The 15,421-nt window shown below is 42.1% G+C and overlaps 1 protein-coding gene across 6 annotated transcripts in view; it reads left to right on the top strand.

Moving 5' to 3' along the window:
* The window catches only part of LDAH (lipid droplet associated hydrolase), a 108,428-nt gene that overhangs the window by 67,941 nt on the left and 25,066 nt on the right, over positions 1–15,421 (top strand). For all 6 annotated transcript variants that reach the window (NM_001031093.2, XM_015284972.4, XM_046938952.1 and 3 more), the window contains one exon: positions 2,208–2,448. In NM_001031093.2, the coding sequence (NP_001026264.2) occupies positions 2,208–2,448 (241 nt within the window). The remainder of the gene's footprint in view (positions 1–2,207; positions 2,449–15,421) is intronic.

Below are 15,421 nucleotides of genomic sequence, written 5' to 3'. Positions count from 1 at the left end.
TGATTAACTGATGTCAGGTGTTTGAATCTACCATTTTCCTTCATTTTACTTGTATATTTCTAACTCGCTTATTTCAAGGCACAAAAATAACGTACTGCTTTTACGAACATGTGTGCTATTATAGCAAAAGATGTTAAGTCTGTTGTATCCACAGTCGTCTTGCAAAGAAGCTCAACTACATCTTTAAGCAATTCTGCAGGCAAATGCATGTTTCAGAATCCTGGCTCGGAACCTAGCACTAAGCTAAGACATGGTTGATAAGTGTTTGAATAATACACATTTTGAATTTCTGTGTTATTGTCTGACAGAGATTAAAGAAAGAAATTAAATTAAATTACTCTCCCTATTACCACCATCTTTTAAACGTGTATGCCATTAAAAAATGCAGGAATGCATGGGACGTTCTGACAGCCTTCTTGGTTTGTCTTTCTTTTACCTCCAAGGTTTAGCGACTTCCCCCAGTGGTTAGTGCAGCACTCCAAGCAACTAATCCTGTTGCTTAATCTATAAACTGTAATGTCAAAGGATTAATGTGTGCCTGGGAACACAGGTCAAATCTGCTTTAGATCACAAGAGCTGGAGTTCAGCTCCTAGCTGAAATATCACGAAACTGCCATATAATTTAGTACAAGTCTTGCGTTCCTGTACTTCAGCTGCTGGTTGCCTTTAATAAAAAGAGGCCCAGGACTGATTTCCCTGAGAATGTATTTTTCTTTGTCTAAAACCAAAGTAGTATCAGCTGGAAAGTGGAAGGATTTCTTAAAATAGTTCTGTATTGGCTATAAATAATGCTTTCAGAGTCTGCTTTTAAAATACTGTGGAAAGTCCAGTAAGGCGAGTTACTGATATTTCCTGAATTACTTTGCTGCGTTACAGTGCCCAGATTTTGTAAGCATCTTGTTGTGCAAGCATGGTGCTGCTCACAGGTGCACTGGCATGCATGAGCTGGGGCTGACTGGGGAGCAAAGACATTCATTTTGAAATAGTTCTGGAATATTTTTTAACATATTAATCTAACTTGTGCAATCTGTAGAGTGATATACGCAGAGAAAAGACATACAGAACTGCATATATAACTGCATCTATCCATGTTAGTTGCCAACAAGGCACTGTGGTTTATACTTAATTATCTGCAAATGCCATATCCAAAATCTCTCTTACTTTGCCTTGATATTTCTGTTAGGTACCGTAGTTGTGTATCTTTGAGGCTTTTTTGTAGATGAATTATCATAGTCATGTTTCACATCCAGGAAAAAGCAGCAGGTATTGTTTGAGAATGTTGGTTTAATATTAATGTGGAGATATAACGGAGAGTGCATACATTAATTTGCTTTTAGTTACCATGGGTGGCATTTTTAATTACTTTTATGCTAATTTAAGGCTGCCATGTATTCTGTTATCATAATATAAAATACTTTACCTGCCTTAAAACACATCTCTTGTGTTTTAGCACTCTAACGTGCTAAAAGCAGTGATGTGCATCACTGTGTACATCTCAGTGGTGGGGTTGTTCTCTTATGCTCCTGTCCTTACCGGGCGTGTCGATATGGAACTGCCCATTGACACTCCTGTGTGCTGTCAGACAATCTGGATGCTGGATGTGGGGCTGCCTGCTGCCCTCTGGTGGGGCAGTGCCTGCTGGACGCTGGCACCTTCTGTCCCAGATGGGCTCCCCACTGTGCGCTCCCATCCTTAGTCCACATTTCCCAACCCAACTTTGTCTTAGGAAAACATTAAGATGATAGCCATCTTTAGATGGAAGCAGCCTTTCAGCATCTGTCATAAGAAAGAAGAGGACAGACTCTTCAGCGGGGTCTGTTGTGATTGGACAAGGGGAAATGGTTTCAAATCTAAAGACAGAAGGTTTAGAATGGATATAAGGAAGGAGTTTTTTAGAGTAAGGGTGGTGAGGCACTGGAGCAGGTTCAGCGAGGTGGTGGATGTCTCAACCCTGGAGACACCCAAGGTCAGGCTGGATGGGGCTCTGAGCACCTGATGGAGCTGTAGGTGTCCCTGTTCATTGCAGGGGAGTTGGACCAGGTGACTTCTAAGGGTCCCTTCCAACTCAAGTAATGCTGTGGTCAGGGCACACAAAATGCCTCTTTATATGCCTGCATGTGGCAAACCCAAGTGGCAGATGGGTGACAGCGCCTGAAAGGCTTCTTTGGGTGCCGCAGGTGTTGCTGACTTTTCTCCTGGTCCCACAGGTCCTCCGCTCCGTGCTGCTGTTTCCCACGATAGAGCGCATGGCCCAGTCCCCGCAGGGCAAGCTGATGACCCCGCTGCTGTGCAAGCTGCGCTACGCCCTCTACATGCCCGTCTACCTGCTGTCCTTCCTGCCCGAGGGCATCAAGGCCTCCCTCGTGCGCTTTGCTCTGCGGGGCATGAAGACCTGCGATGAATCTTCAATAACGACCTCAGTCAATCTCTTCAGCGTGGATTGCATCGGTGAGCACGCGGGGTTTTTTGATTGCCTCAGCTTTTGTACTGCTCTTGTTGAGTGAATGTAGGTTGGGCTTTTTGTAGACAAAAGCTTAGGACTAAAGCACAAATAAATCGTAAATTGGAAAATTTTCTAAAATTAAAGGCTATAGGAAAATCTCGATTTGTCAATTCCAAACAGAAAAATCTTCAAGGGAAAATAAAATCCTTTCCCAGAGCATCTATATTTGTTAAGAAAACCCTGACCTATACTGTTAGCAGTATCTCTTTATTCATCCCTCCTTACTTTTTGCATTTCCTTCATACTGTGTAGTGGAATAGATCAATAATCAGTTTCACAAAGGGTTCTCCACTTAAGTTTCATTGAGCTGTGATTTAACTGTCTCTCGCTGTCATTTTTGTAAACTGAATTGGAGGATTGGTGAATTTAGGTAAAGAGACACATAGAAGTTACTTTGTGCACAGAAGAATTTCAATGCTTTTTTTGGGCAAAGACAGAAGATTAATGTCCTTCCATTGATATGGCACACCGTATGCATAGTTTGCACGTTCTAGCAACAGGAACAGCTTTAAGAAAGGGAATAATTTCAGATAAATTATGTTACATTTTGAATGAAAACCAGAACGTGGATTGTGCTATACTCCAGGTATTTTAGTAAGTTAGCAGTTGAAAACAATTTGGAATAGAATTGACATGCTAACACAGTAATAACAGCAAGAAGGAAGTTTAGATTGCATTAATAGTAGTAAAAACACATTCCTAGATTTCCAGTTGTGTTCTGTCTTCTATCAGTTAATTTTACCTCCTAATCGTCCAAACAGATGTGCCAGAGTGACTCTGTGCTTGCAGCAAGTCCCTTTAACCTCATCTGTGAATGTGCTACTCTGTACCAAAAACTTGCCTGTAGGGTTGTACAGAGGCTGCAAGCAGGATGGGCAGTCAGGGTTTTTGCTGACAAACCCAGACAGTGCTGTTTATGTTGTACAAAACTGCCCTAAGAATAGTGGCTCTGTCGCAGCACCCTGTACCTGACAAAGTCAGGCTGCTGGTTGATAATGTAAACTCCTGATGGAAGTCATATGGTCTGCTGCTTGAGTTCCTGTTAATTTATGGAAATTTTATGATGATGAAAGAGAAAACATCCCTGCAGTCATATGTACAGTAGGAATTCAGGCTTCTTCCTTTGCTAGTTCAGTCTCAAAGAAAGGTATGTGAAGGTCTGTGGGGTCACATCTCTACAAGCCAGGAATACTCTGGTCCACACAGATAAAATTCTACCTCTCAAAGCAGGTAGCCGCATCCAGGATTGTGGTGGAAATGGTCCTTGGCCTGCACTAACCTCCAGAAAATTGTGGCCAGTCATTGTTTGTGAGTGCTGTTTGGCACAGACCACTGCAGTGCCAGGAATATTTTAAGAGGGCGGATTTGATGTGCTGCTGTTGGAGCCCAACTCTTCAGTTTTTCAGTCCCCAAGTGTATCTGTCCTGGCGTGACAGCCAAAGGTAATTTTTCTGGGTGCACCAATGTGTCCAAACTGCAAGGAAAATTAAAGCAAGAAGTCCAGCTGAAGGGGCTTGCTCTCATGGGACGTGATCTCTATGTTCAATTTATTGACTGAATTCATTATACCAGAATGAAAGTCCCTGTAAGCCAATGTCTTGTAAAACTTGAATAAATAGGCCTTGTGATGCAACTAGTTCCTCTGGGCTTGTGATATCATCTCTTAGAATTCCTCTTCGATTCCATCTTTGGAAAGTGATGGTATTTTACAGTCCAGTGACTCAGGACCACATGCATGGATTAATAACCTTAGGGTTTTCTGGATATTGCCTGTTGGCCTTCTCTTGTATCCTTTGTGGACAATAGTGTAACGCTTCAGCAAAACTTTGCTAACCTTAGCACAAAAACGGAGACTGTCCTACAGAACTGCCCATCCGTGACTCAGTCAGCCTCTGAATTTGTGATAAATACTTTTCTGATTTGTTCCTTGTCCCTTAATAACTGCTAGATATGGTTGAGAAATGTTGAGCAAATTAAGATGTTCCTCCTCTCCAGGAAGGTTGCATGTCAACTCATTAAAAATACACGTATTGCCTTTGGCATGTACATCTGTTGCATTACTGTAATTGTAATAAAAGCTGTGATTAAGGGCAGAAAAGATGGTAAAAGTTTCCTTAAAACTAATACGTCCGTTAAAACAAACCAACCTGCCAGGGATTTGTTACCACATCCAAAGCTTAGTCACAACGTTTTCTCTCCTCTGAAAGGAAATGAGGCTTGAAAACTTAATTATAGTGGAACTATAAGGCCTAGTGCTGCTCCCATTGAGATCAAGAGACATGAGTGGTGTTCCTGGTCACAAGTAGCGTTCCCCCAGGGGTCAGGCCTGTCCTGTTTGGTATCTTTATTGATGACCTGAATGAGGGCATTGAGTGCACCCTCAGTAAGTTTGCAGATGACAGAAAGTTTGGAGAAAGTGTCAATCTGTCTGGGGGTAGTAAGGCCGTGCAGAGGGATCTGGATAGGCTGGATAGCTGGGCTGAGGCCAATGGGATGAAGTTCTACAAGACCAAGTGCTAGGTCCTGCACTTTGGTCACACCAACTCCAGGCAACGTTACCAGCTTGGGGCAGAGTGGCTGAAAAACTGTGTGGAAGGAACAGACCTGGGGGTGTTGGTCAGCAATGAGCTGAACATGTACCAGCAGTGTGCCCAAATGGCCAAGAGGCCCAAAACTGAACAGAAAAAAAAAACAAAAAAGGCATGGAGGCCCTGGAGCGTGTCCAGAGAAAGGCGATAAAGCTGTGAGAGGTCTGGAGCACAGGCCTTATGAGGAATGGCTGTGGGAGCCGGAATTGTTCAGTCTGGAGAAGAGGAGGCTCAGGAGTGACCTTATCACTCTCTACAACTACCTGAAAAGAGGTTGTGGCAAGCTGGGGATCAACGTCTTCTCCCACAGATCTAGCAATAGGACTAGAGGGAATGGCCTCAAGCTGTGCCAGGAGATATTCAGGATGGACGTTAGGAAAAATTTCTTCTCTGAAGGAGTGGTCAGGTGCTGAAATGCGCTGTGCAGGAAGGTGGTTGAGTCGCTGCCCTGGAGGTGTTCAAGAAACGTTTAGATGTACTGAGGGACATGGTTTAGTGGGAAATATTGGTGATAGGTGGACGGTTGGACTGGATGATCTTGTAGGTCTTTTCTGACCTTGGTGATTCTATGATTCTATGAAAAGATCCCTTCAGTGGCAGCAGAATTGGGCCCTTACGTGAAACAGTCAAGAGGTCAGGGTGTTGTGAAGGAAGAACTGTATTACTTGTCTATCCCATTGTTTCAGATTATGTTTGCTCCCCGCTTCTTATCCAAACTAAGTTTTCCATTGACCAAACCTTACAACTGACATCATGGAGAAGTCCCGGTCAAACAGCAGTAGCATTGTGATTACACTGTCCATAAAGGTAATGGGATATAAAATCTAGTCCCAAAGGGGAAATAATGCAGAAAGAGGAGAGATAACAGGGGTTGCAAAGAAAACTGATTGTAGGGTAGGATAGGGAGACAGAGCGTAAAAATAAAAATGAACCTATAAAAAGTAAGCAAAGGGGTCTGAAGGCAGTTTGAGGTTTTAAGCTTTTGGCAAAGAAATTTTAGAGCAGAAAAAGTATGACAACTAACTGGAATTGGGATGCTTACATTCCTGAATGTCTGGGATGAATAGACAGAAAAATTGAACATTAGTGACCTTGAGTTATCTGAAATGTCATTCTGTGTATTCAGGCTTGCAAAACAAGGATACCCCTGTACTGTACAGCAATGGTTATTCCACAAATATTGTATAGTTGTTCAATCCTGGAATTCTTTGGCACTCCAGCCTGTTGAAATTTGTAAACATTTCTTCAGTGACAGATGCCAGTAGCAGACTTACAGTGACAGTAAACCATTCTATCTACATAGGACAGGATTTATTGTCCACCAGTTTGACTGGCAAACTTCCTCCATTTGTTTCTGCAGAGTTTCCACAAAAGCACAGACATTACATAATAGGTAAACACTGCAAGGCTTTTTCGAGAGGCGGACTCACAGGTCAGAGGTTAACGTCTGGATGACAGGGAAGATACAGATAAGCACAATAGCAAGAAAAACCTCCAACTGGCCCAAACGTGGTCGTCCTTTGTGATCTTGAACCTGTGACTTCCCTTGAGGAATCTCCCTGTTTGTTTAACCTCTTCACTGAGCAGGGGAATACAGAAATCTGGAGAGCGATGGAGGGGGGAAAAGGTCTGCTTTGTGGAATGCACGCAGGTTGGGGAAGGGGGAACTCAGAAATCTGAAATGAGAGTTTCAGAGGGGCTTCAGCTGTCACACACATGAAAGCTGGAGACAGTAGATTTTCATTTTATTTTATGAGTCCAAGAGATGTTGTAAGAAGACAAGGAGTGAAGATTAAGCGTCAGAGATTAGATTTAAACCCTATCTTGTGCCAAGTGTGAAGGCATTCAGATTTCATGTGGAGCGTTTGTATTTCATTCATTTTACAGAGAAAAAAGTGCTAAGGCAGTGTTAGGCAAACTACTCTGAAGCCTAAGTTTGGAATCTGCATACAGTCCACAATCCTGTCTGGGAGGTTAGATGCCCAGCTGAGAGAACCTAGGCTACTTCTGTTCCGTGTCTGTAAAGGATAGCAAGATTACATGCCTGAAATGCCACAAAGGAGGAAGTTCTGTCATAGGATAAAATTTTCTGAACTAGCAAGTAGCACCTGGGAGACAAAACTGCATCAAAAGCCAGTGAAATGTAGGCTTCTAGTTACTGCAGACATCTATGATGATGGAATGTAAGCCTTTGTGTTAACTCAGTTGTTATACAAAATGCTCTTTAAAAATGTTATGTCCTACTTATAATGTGGTGCCCCAAACTATCTGAACTTAGAGGAGATAAATCCCATTCTGTAGCTACTGGCTGTTCATCTTGCTGCTGGCATCAGAAAACCGTGTGCTCTGAGTTGTACCCCTGCTGCTGGAAGGACAGGCAGATATCCTAAGCTTTGACTGCATTAAAATTTACAACTGCTGGTTTCTAGTGACATAGTCCTATTGTTTGCTTCCTACCTTATTTGAAAACTCATTTCAGATCTTTACTTCCACTTCCTGACAAGAAAAACAGGAAATTTTTGGAGAACTCTACTTTGAGGCTAAATTGCTGTAGAAATACCTATCTAACTAAAGTGCGTAGGTAAGGGCAGTGTGTGACATTACTTTTCTGACACTCCTGAGCCCCTCCAATTATTCCATTGGTATTTTTCTGAGCTATATATAGTATTTTTAAAGTATTAGACAAGCATTTTATAAGCAAATTCACGTGAAGTGGTGAAATAAGAGTGCTTTGCTCACTCTGAGTTCTTTAGAAAGCTATGTACAATGGTGTTTTCTCACACTGAAATTAAAATTTAACTTCTAAGAGGAATGGGAGATGCAATGAGCCCTTCTAACTCCAGCGCAGAAGGCAGAGCTCTTTTGATTGGAGTTGTATGGAACTAAACCCTCCATTGAGGCATGTAAGGCCAAAGGGGCATTGCGTATTATATTCTACACTTTCATCTCTGGGATCTATGGTTTTTTAACTACTAGCAATTTATGCAGTATTAGTCAAATTTATCTTCTTAGTTTACATTGAACTAGCAATGTCATTTTATTCCAAAAACATTTTTAAAATAACTTGATATTCAAGACAACCAGTGAGCATCAAGGAGCATTGCTCAAGACAAGCAGTGAATTATTGCCCCGCATCCCATAGCTGATCATAGGCAGAACTGTACATTGAGGTGCATCTCAAGGCAACAGTTTTAGATCTTACACCTTCTTGACCATTAGTTTAACCTCTTAAGGTCTCTCAGGAGAGAGACCTTATTGCTCTCTATAACTACCTGAAGGGAGATTGTAGTGAGCTGGGGTTCGGCCTCTTCTCTCGTGTAACCAGTGATAGGACTAGAGGGAATGGCTTCAAGCTGCGCCAGGGAAGGTTCAGGCTGGACATTAGGAAATACTACTTCTCTGAAAGAGTGGTCAGGCACTGGAATGGGCTGTCCACGGAGGTGGTGGAGTCACTGACCCTGGAGGTGTTCAAGGAACGTTTGGATGTTGTGTTGAGGGACATGGTTTAGTGAGAAATATTGGTGATGGGTGAATGGTTGGACTGGGTGATCCTGTGGGTCTTTTCCAACCTTGGAGATTCTATGATTCTATGATTATAAATATATATTTAGACATGTTTGTCATGAGCAACTTGCACAAACCTCATCAGCTAGAGGGGTAAACTTTTGCCTACAATGATGAAATCATTCTAAGGATATTTTTTCTACTTTTATAGCTAAATCTGTATAGATTTTCAGAGATGATGTATAGGTAGACAGAACTTCACGAAGAGCAGAAATTGCCAGCATGATGAGCAAATTGTATCTACCTAAACTAAATAAGTTTATATCTGGACAGTGTAGTGTAGCATAGCATGCACACAAGGATGAAACTCAGCAGATCTCCTTTCTTCTTCTTGTATGCATTCCTTGATACTCCATGGGGCATAAAGAGGTCAAAAGCAACAGAGCAGACAACCTCTCTCCTTCTCACTAGCTTCTAACTAAGCAGTATTCAGGAGAAACATTTCCTGAAATCAGGAATCATCTCTGACGATGCTTTTTGCCTGTATCTGAACTTACAACCTCCACATGCTGCCCAGGGTGAGAAGGCTGCTGTAGGCAGCCCACAGTCTGACCCAGTGTGCTAAATCCGCTCCTGCCGTGTTTCTCTGCAGGCTCCTGTGTGCTGTCACAGTTGAGTCCTATCCACTTCTGACATTTTAAGTGATGATCGTAATACGTATTTCTGCAAAGTGTTTAAGAGTGTTTCCTTACCTGTGGAAACACAGTAATATTTTATCACCTGCTTCACAGGAAAAGGGGCCAAAGAATAACAGTCTTTAATATTTTCATGTTTCCTCTGCTACTGTTTATTTTCCTGTGTGATGCCTGACTAAAATGTTTGTTTAATGTCGTCGGACAACTCACCTTACCAAGGCTGCACTTCAGCCGATGGAAAAAGCTCACATCTGCTTTATTCTTTCTGGGAGCGAACTAAAGTTTTCCTCATTTAAAAGTAGGATGCTCATATTAAATTACTGGAGGAAAGCAATGACTTTTATATATTTATAGTCCTATTTATTTTTAAAGTCAATCTGCTTCATAATTTACCCCATTTCCAAAAGAAAGAAAGACATTTAACAGGACTTTTTATTACTTGCAAAACCTTTTACTTTCCTGTGAAAATCTTGTGAAAATAATAGTAATAATGTGGAAATTTCTCATTGGTTTTATTCCTGTTAATTATTCCTCTTCTTGGGGGAAAAATTCAATGTAAAAGACTCCCATCATAAATATTACTCATAAGGCGTGAATGTTTTGATAGTGAAACTGCTGATCATTTCCATGAAATGTGAGGCCCATTTGGGATTAGGCTTGGGAAGGGGATATTGTTTATTCACCCCTGGTGGGGTTTCAACCCTAGGGATCTGATTTACTCCCACAGACCTGCAAGGAGTCTAGCAATACCTTGCAAATGGAATTAAAATGAAAGGGTAACCAGCAAAGTGGAAAGGATATTGAAAAAAAGTAAATGCCAGTTAAATGCTAGCAGCTACCAGTTGCTTTTTGTTATCCACTGTCATCTGCCTGTTGTCACTTTGTTTTACCAAGGCTCAATACAAAGCACCCTGAATTCAGATAAAAGATCCCACAGCAGACTCATGCCTTTTCCCTGACAGGTGTCTGCCTAAAGCTCTCCAAGTAATATCAAAAGTAGAGCTCATGGTTCTGTCATAACTTGTGCTCACTGATTGGGAATTTACCTTGATTCATCTAAGTCTATTCTCAAGGTAGCGTATATATTCTGCAGCTGATCCCTGCAATCCCAGCAAAGTACTTAAACACACACTTACGCCATATTCATGGGTAAACTACAGTTTGTATCTTAAAGTTTTTTTGGAGATTAATGCCTACTAAGCTGAGAACTACAACTACCTGAAGGGAGGTTGTGGCGAGGTGGAAGTCCCGTGTAACTAGTGATAGGAATAGAGGGAATGGCCTCAAGTTGTGCCAGAGGAGATTCAGGATGGACATTAGGAAATTCTTCTTCTCAAAAGAGTGGTCAGGCACTGGCATAGGCTGCCCAGGGAGGTGGTGGAGTCACCGACCCTGGAGGTGTTCAAGAAACATTTAGATGTTGTATTGAGAGACATGGTTTAGTGGGAAATATTGGTGATAGGTGGACGGTTGAACTGGATGATCTTTTTGGTCTTTTCCAACCTTGGTGATTCTTTGATTATATAATTCTATGATTGTAACATATTCCGTGTAACTAAGGGCAACACACATCTGTGTGTAATTTCTATACTCAGCTAACACAGTATTTCACACGGAATCAAAGAATCATAATATTACAAGGGTTGGAAGGGACCTCTAGAGGACATCAAGTCCAACCTCCCTGCTAAAACAGGTTCCCTACAGCAGCTCGCTTAGGTAGACATCCAGACAGGTCTTTAATATCTCCAAAGGAGGCTTCACAACCTCTCTGGGCAACCTGTTCCAGTGCTCTGTCACCCTCACTGTAAAGTTAAAGTATGAGGGTGGATACTATCCCTTCATTCAGGTAATTGATGAAGATGTTGAACAAGACCAGACCCAACACTGACCCCTGGGGAACACCACTAGTTACAGACCTCCAACTAGACTCTATGCCACTAATCACAAGTCTCTGAGCTCTGCCTGTCTGCCAGTTCTCAACCCACCTTACTGTCCACTTATGTGTCCTGCACTTTTTAAGCTTCATTATAAGGATGCTGTGAGAGACAGTGTCGGAAGCTTTGCGGAAGACAAGGTACACAACATCCACTGCTCTTTCCCCATCTGCCCAGCCAGTGATGACAAAATAGAAGGCTACCAGGTTGGTCGAAGACAATTTCCCCATTGTGAATTCATGCTGACTACTCCTGATAATCATCTTCTCTTCCAGTTGCTTGGAGATGGCATCAAGAACAAGTTGTTCTATCACCTTTCCAGGGATGTCAGTGAAGCTGACTGGCATGTAGTTTCCTGGATCATCCTTCTTGCCCTTTTTGAAGACTGGAGCATCATTGCCTATCCTCCAATCCTCAGACACCTCTCCCATTCTCCATGACCTTTCAGATATTTTTGAGAAAGGTTCAGCAATCACTTCTGCTGGTTCCCTCAGCACATGTGGGTGCATCCCATTGGGGCCCATGGATTTGTGCATATTGATTTTGGCTAGGTGATCTCTGACCATGTCCTGCTTGACCAAAGGGAAGTCTTCCCTTGCCCAGACTCTTATTTCCAGGGCCTGGGATTCCCAGGAGGTAGTCTTTGTAGTAAAGTCAGAAGCAAAGAATGTGTTTAGTATCTCTGCCTTGTCAGCATACCCTTATCAGGGCACCCACCTCATTTTCTCTAGTTTTCCTTTTACTGTTGCCATACTTAAAAAACACCTTTCTGGTTATCCTTTACCTCCTTTGCCAGATTAAATTCCCAGTGGGCCTTAGCCTTCCTCTTTGCATCCTTACAGGCCCTGACAGTGTTTCTACATTCTTCCCAAGTGGACAGGTCCTTTTTCCACATTTTGTGGACCTTCTTCTTCCCTTTGAGTTTCTCCATGAGCGGCTTGCTCATCCATACAGGTATCCTGCCACCTTTCCCTGATTTCTTACACTTAGGGATGCATTCATTGATCTTGAGGTTGGAAGAAGTGGTGTTTGAATGTCCGCTAAATCTCACATGCTCCCTTTCCTTCCATCACTCTAGCCCATGGGATAGCTTTAAGTAGGTCCTTGAGTAGGTCAAAGTTGGTTGTCCTGAAGTGCAGGGCTGCAATCCTACTTACTGCTTTTGCTTCTTCCGCACAAGATTCCGAACTCCACCATCTCATGATCACTGCATCCTAAGCTGCTCACAGCCCACATCCCCAGACAGCCCTTCCTTGTTCATAAGGTCAAGGTCCAGGAGCCCACCTCTCCTCATTGGCTCCCCTACCACCTGCATTATAAAGTTATCTTCGGGACATTGCAGGAACCTCCTGGACTGTGCATGCCTGGCCATGTTGCTAATCCAACAAATATCAGGATGGTTGAAGTCCCTCACAAGAACCAGTGCCCAGAATCACAAGGCTACTTCCAGTTGTTTGTAGAAAGCCTAATCAACTTCGTCTTCCTGATCAGGTGGCCTATAGTACACACCCACAAGTGTCACCCATATTAGCCTGCCCCTTAATTCCCACCCACAAGTTCTCCACTCCATCATCATTCACTCCGAGGTGAAGCTTGATACATTCTAGTTGCTCTCTCACATAAAGAGCAACCCCACCACCTGGCCTTGCTGGCCTGTCTTTCCTAAAAAAGACTAGCCATCCGTGACGTGCTTTGCTTTTGCTTCTTGTCAGGACAACGTCCACCAGTGCTCATTGTCTGCCCTCCTAACTCTTTAACATGATGAATATCTCTATATAGCATTGTTATGGGTCTTTGAAGGAAATGCTGGTTTGTCTTGAGCAATTCCAGTGGTACAGGAGATTGCTTACTGGTTAGAGCAATGGTTAAGTGTATTTACAATGAGCTTTCATACCAATTAAATCCACTCCACCTGAGAGGAGTTAGCCCCATTCACAGGAGTGAGTTCTTAAGTTGTTGAGCTCCATCTGGCATCCACAAGAGGGGTTCAGCATCAGCTTCTAATCCAGAAAGCCACTTAAAACAGATCTCCGTAAAGCTAATCGATGGCTTCAGCACTTGTCTAGAAAAGTGTATTTATTCCCAGTAGAGCCCATGCAGAAATGTGGGAATGCTAACTTGCTGCAAACTGTCCATCCTGTCCTCTCCCTGAGGGACTAAGCACCACCAACACCAGTCCCATCCCTTCCCTCTTACAGAAGAAGAGAGCAGGTACTTGCTACAACCGAAAATCTGGAACAGAGCAGAAATCTCACCATCCCAGCCAACTGTTCTCTGTGTGAACACTTAAACTGAAGATTAATTTCCCCAGCCGAGGGCTAGTTCTGTCATTTGAAGATAATGGGAGTTGCTTCCAAGTAATTCAGGGCAGGATTAAGTCCACAGACATTTCAGTTTCGGTCACACACCTCGCTTCTAGTGCACATGCTTCATCACACAAAGTAAATTAGTGTTTTTCACACTCGTTAACAAAGCGTCTATTGTTTGTAAAGCACCTGGATATAATTGTTGAATAACTTTTTGTTTATTTTTTGCCATCAGCTGCTACTACACTTCCTCAAGCACAGCTGACTGGTTTTCTTGTGTAGTTCTGATCTTTCTGCAGCTTTAATGCCAAGCAGATTAAATAAGTCTGTCATAACAAATGCAGCTAGTTCTGCCTATTTGTGTTAATCATTCTGTATTAAGTGGTATATTTTCATTCTAAATTCAAGTGTAAACTGAACCAGCACCGAAAGTCAATGTTTACATCTAGTAGGCCTCTAAACATCAACATTTTATCTAGTGTGTGTGTGCATGTGTGGATGCCCATGTTCCTGCTTTAGTCATCCTTGATACTAAGCAGTTCCTTCTGTTTGATGTTTTAAACAATGTTATAAGATATTTCCAAGGTTGCTGTTGGCAATAATTACCAGCAGAAAATATGTTTTCCCCATAGGAAATTACACTGCTGTTTGGTATTATTAGTTTGTACCACTGTGTTCTGAGTCTGTCTGAGGAATGACAGAGATTGCTTCCTTAAGAGCAAAGGATCAGTTGGAAAGGAAACTAGTGTCACACTCTTGTGAAGACCCTTACAATAAGATAGGCAACTGACCAGGAAAAAAGCTCTGACCAGATAGCAGTGCAGTCCCTGAGGAAAAAGTATTTTCAAAAACTCAGTCTTCTTTATGCAAGGCATTTCAGTTTAGCAGGAGAATCCAACTTAGAACTGATTAATCATTTTGCAATTTAAGCAATTTGACTTTAGAGTTGAGAGAACATTTGAAAGAGTCATATTACAGCATGTCAAGGTGCAGATTTTCTGTTGCACATGAAAATAGTAATCCTTGGCAAGAATCTTCCCATTGAAATTAAAGTATTTTCTTCTTCTACCTCATTTCCCTCACCCAGAAAAACAAGCAAATCTCCGCATGCATATCTACAATTCAATGCTGTACAGCCACGGATTTAGAAATAGATTGTTAAATCTGTGGAACAGAAAGGATGTTTTTCCTGATAGTTTCAATAGCCTCTGACACACTGCAAGCCAAACTCCTGACTGGGACCTTTAGCAGTCTCGCACAGTGCACCTAATTCTTAGTTAAGACATAATTATAATCAGGCAGTCAGCTTTCAGTACCAACAAATTGTCAATTTACTTATATGCTCTACAATTTACCTTTAATGAAGCCAGGAATGGGGATTAAAACTTGCCAATGTTTTGTGTGTTTTAAAATATTTCTCAGGCATTTCATAATACCAGATTGTTGTGAAATTATCCTGCTGCCAGGCAAATTTACTAAGGGAGGCCTCAGTGAAGCATTCTGGGAGAGGAAAACCAAGAATTTTTGGAAGTTCTTTGGAATTCCCTTGTGTGACATAAGAAAGCATCATTTCAGGCTTTTCTATGTGTAGCACTGCCAGTACCTGACAAGATGTGTCCCCAGTCTTTACTGCAGCCCTTGGCCAACACAAATAATAGTCTAAAGTAACAGCAATAAGCAATTAAATGGCAAATGGTGAAATAGCAGATGCATTCTGTGGAAAAAAAAAAATTGACAGTAAATGATGGTTTTCCAAGGCAAAGCATCAGAAATGTCCTGGGAAACTGGAAAGTCAGCATGAGAAAGAAAGATGTATGGAAACAAACTATAGATAGTGAAAGATTGTTACAACTAATCACAATGGAATGAGATTTCTTGTTTTTGACAAGAC

Source organism: Gallus gallus, chromosome 3 (genome assembly GCF_016699485.2).
Source record: "Gallus gallus isolate bGalGal1 chromosome 3, bGalGal1.mat.broiler.GRCg7b, whole genome shotgun sequence".
NCBI lineage: Eukaryota > Metazoa > Chordata > Aves > Galliformes > Phasianidae > Gallus > Gallus gallus.
Note: the sequence above shows the minus strand (reverse complement) of the source record. Positions and strands in the feature narration are given on the sequence as shown.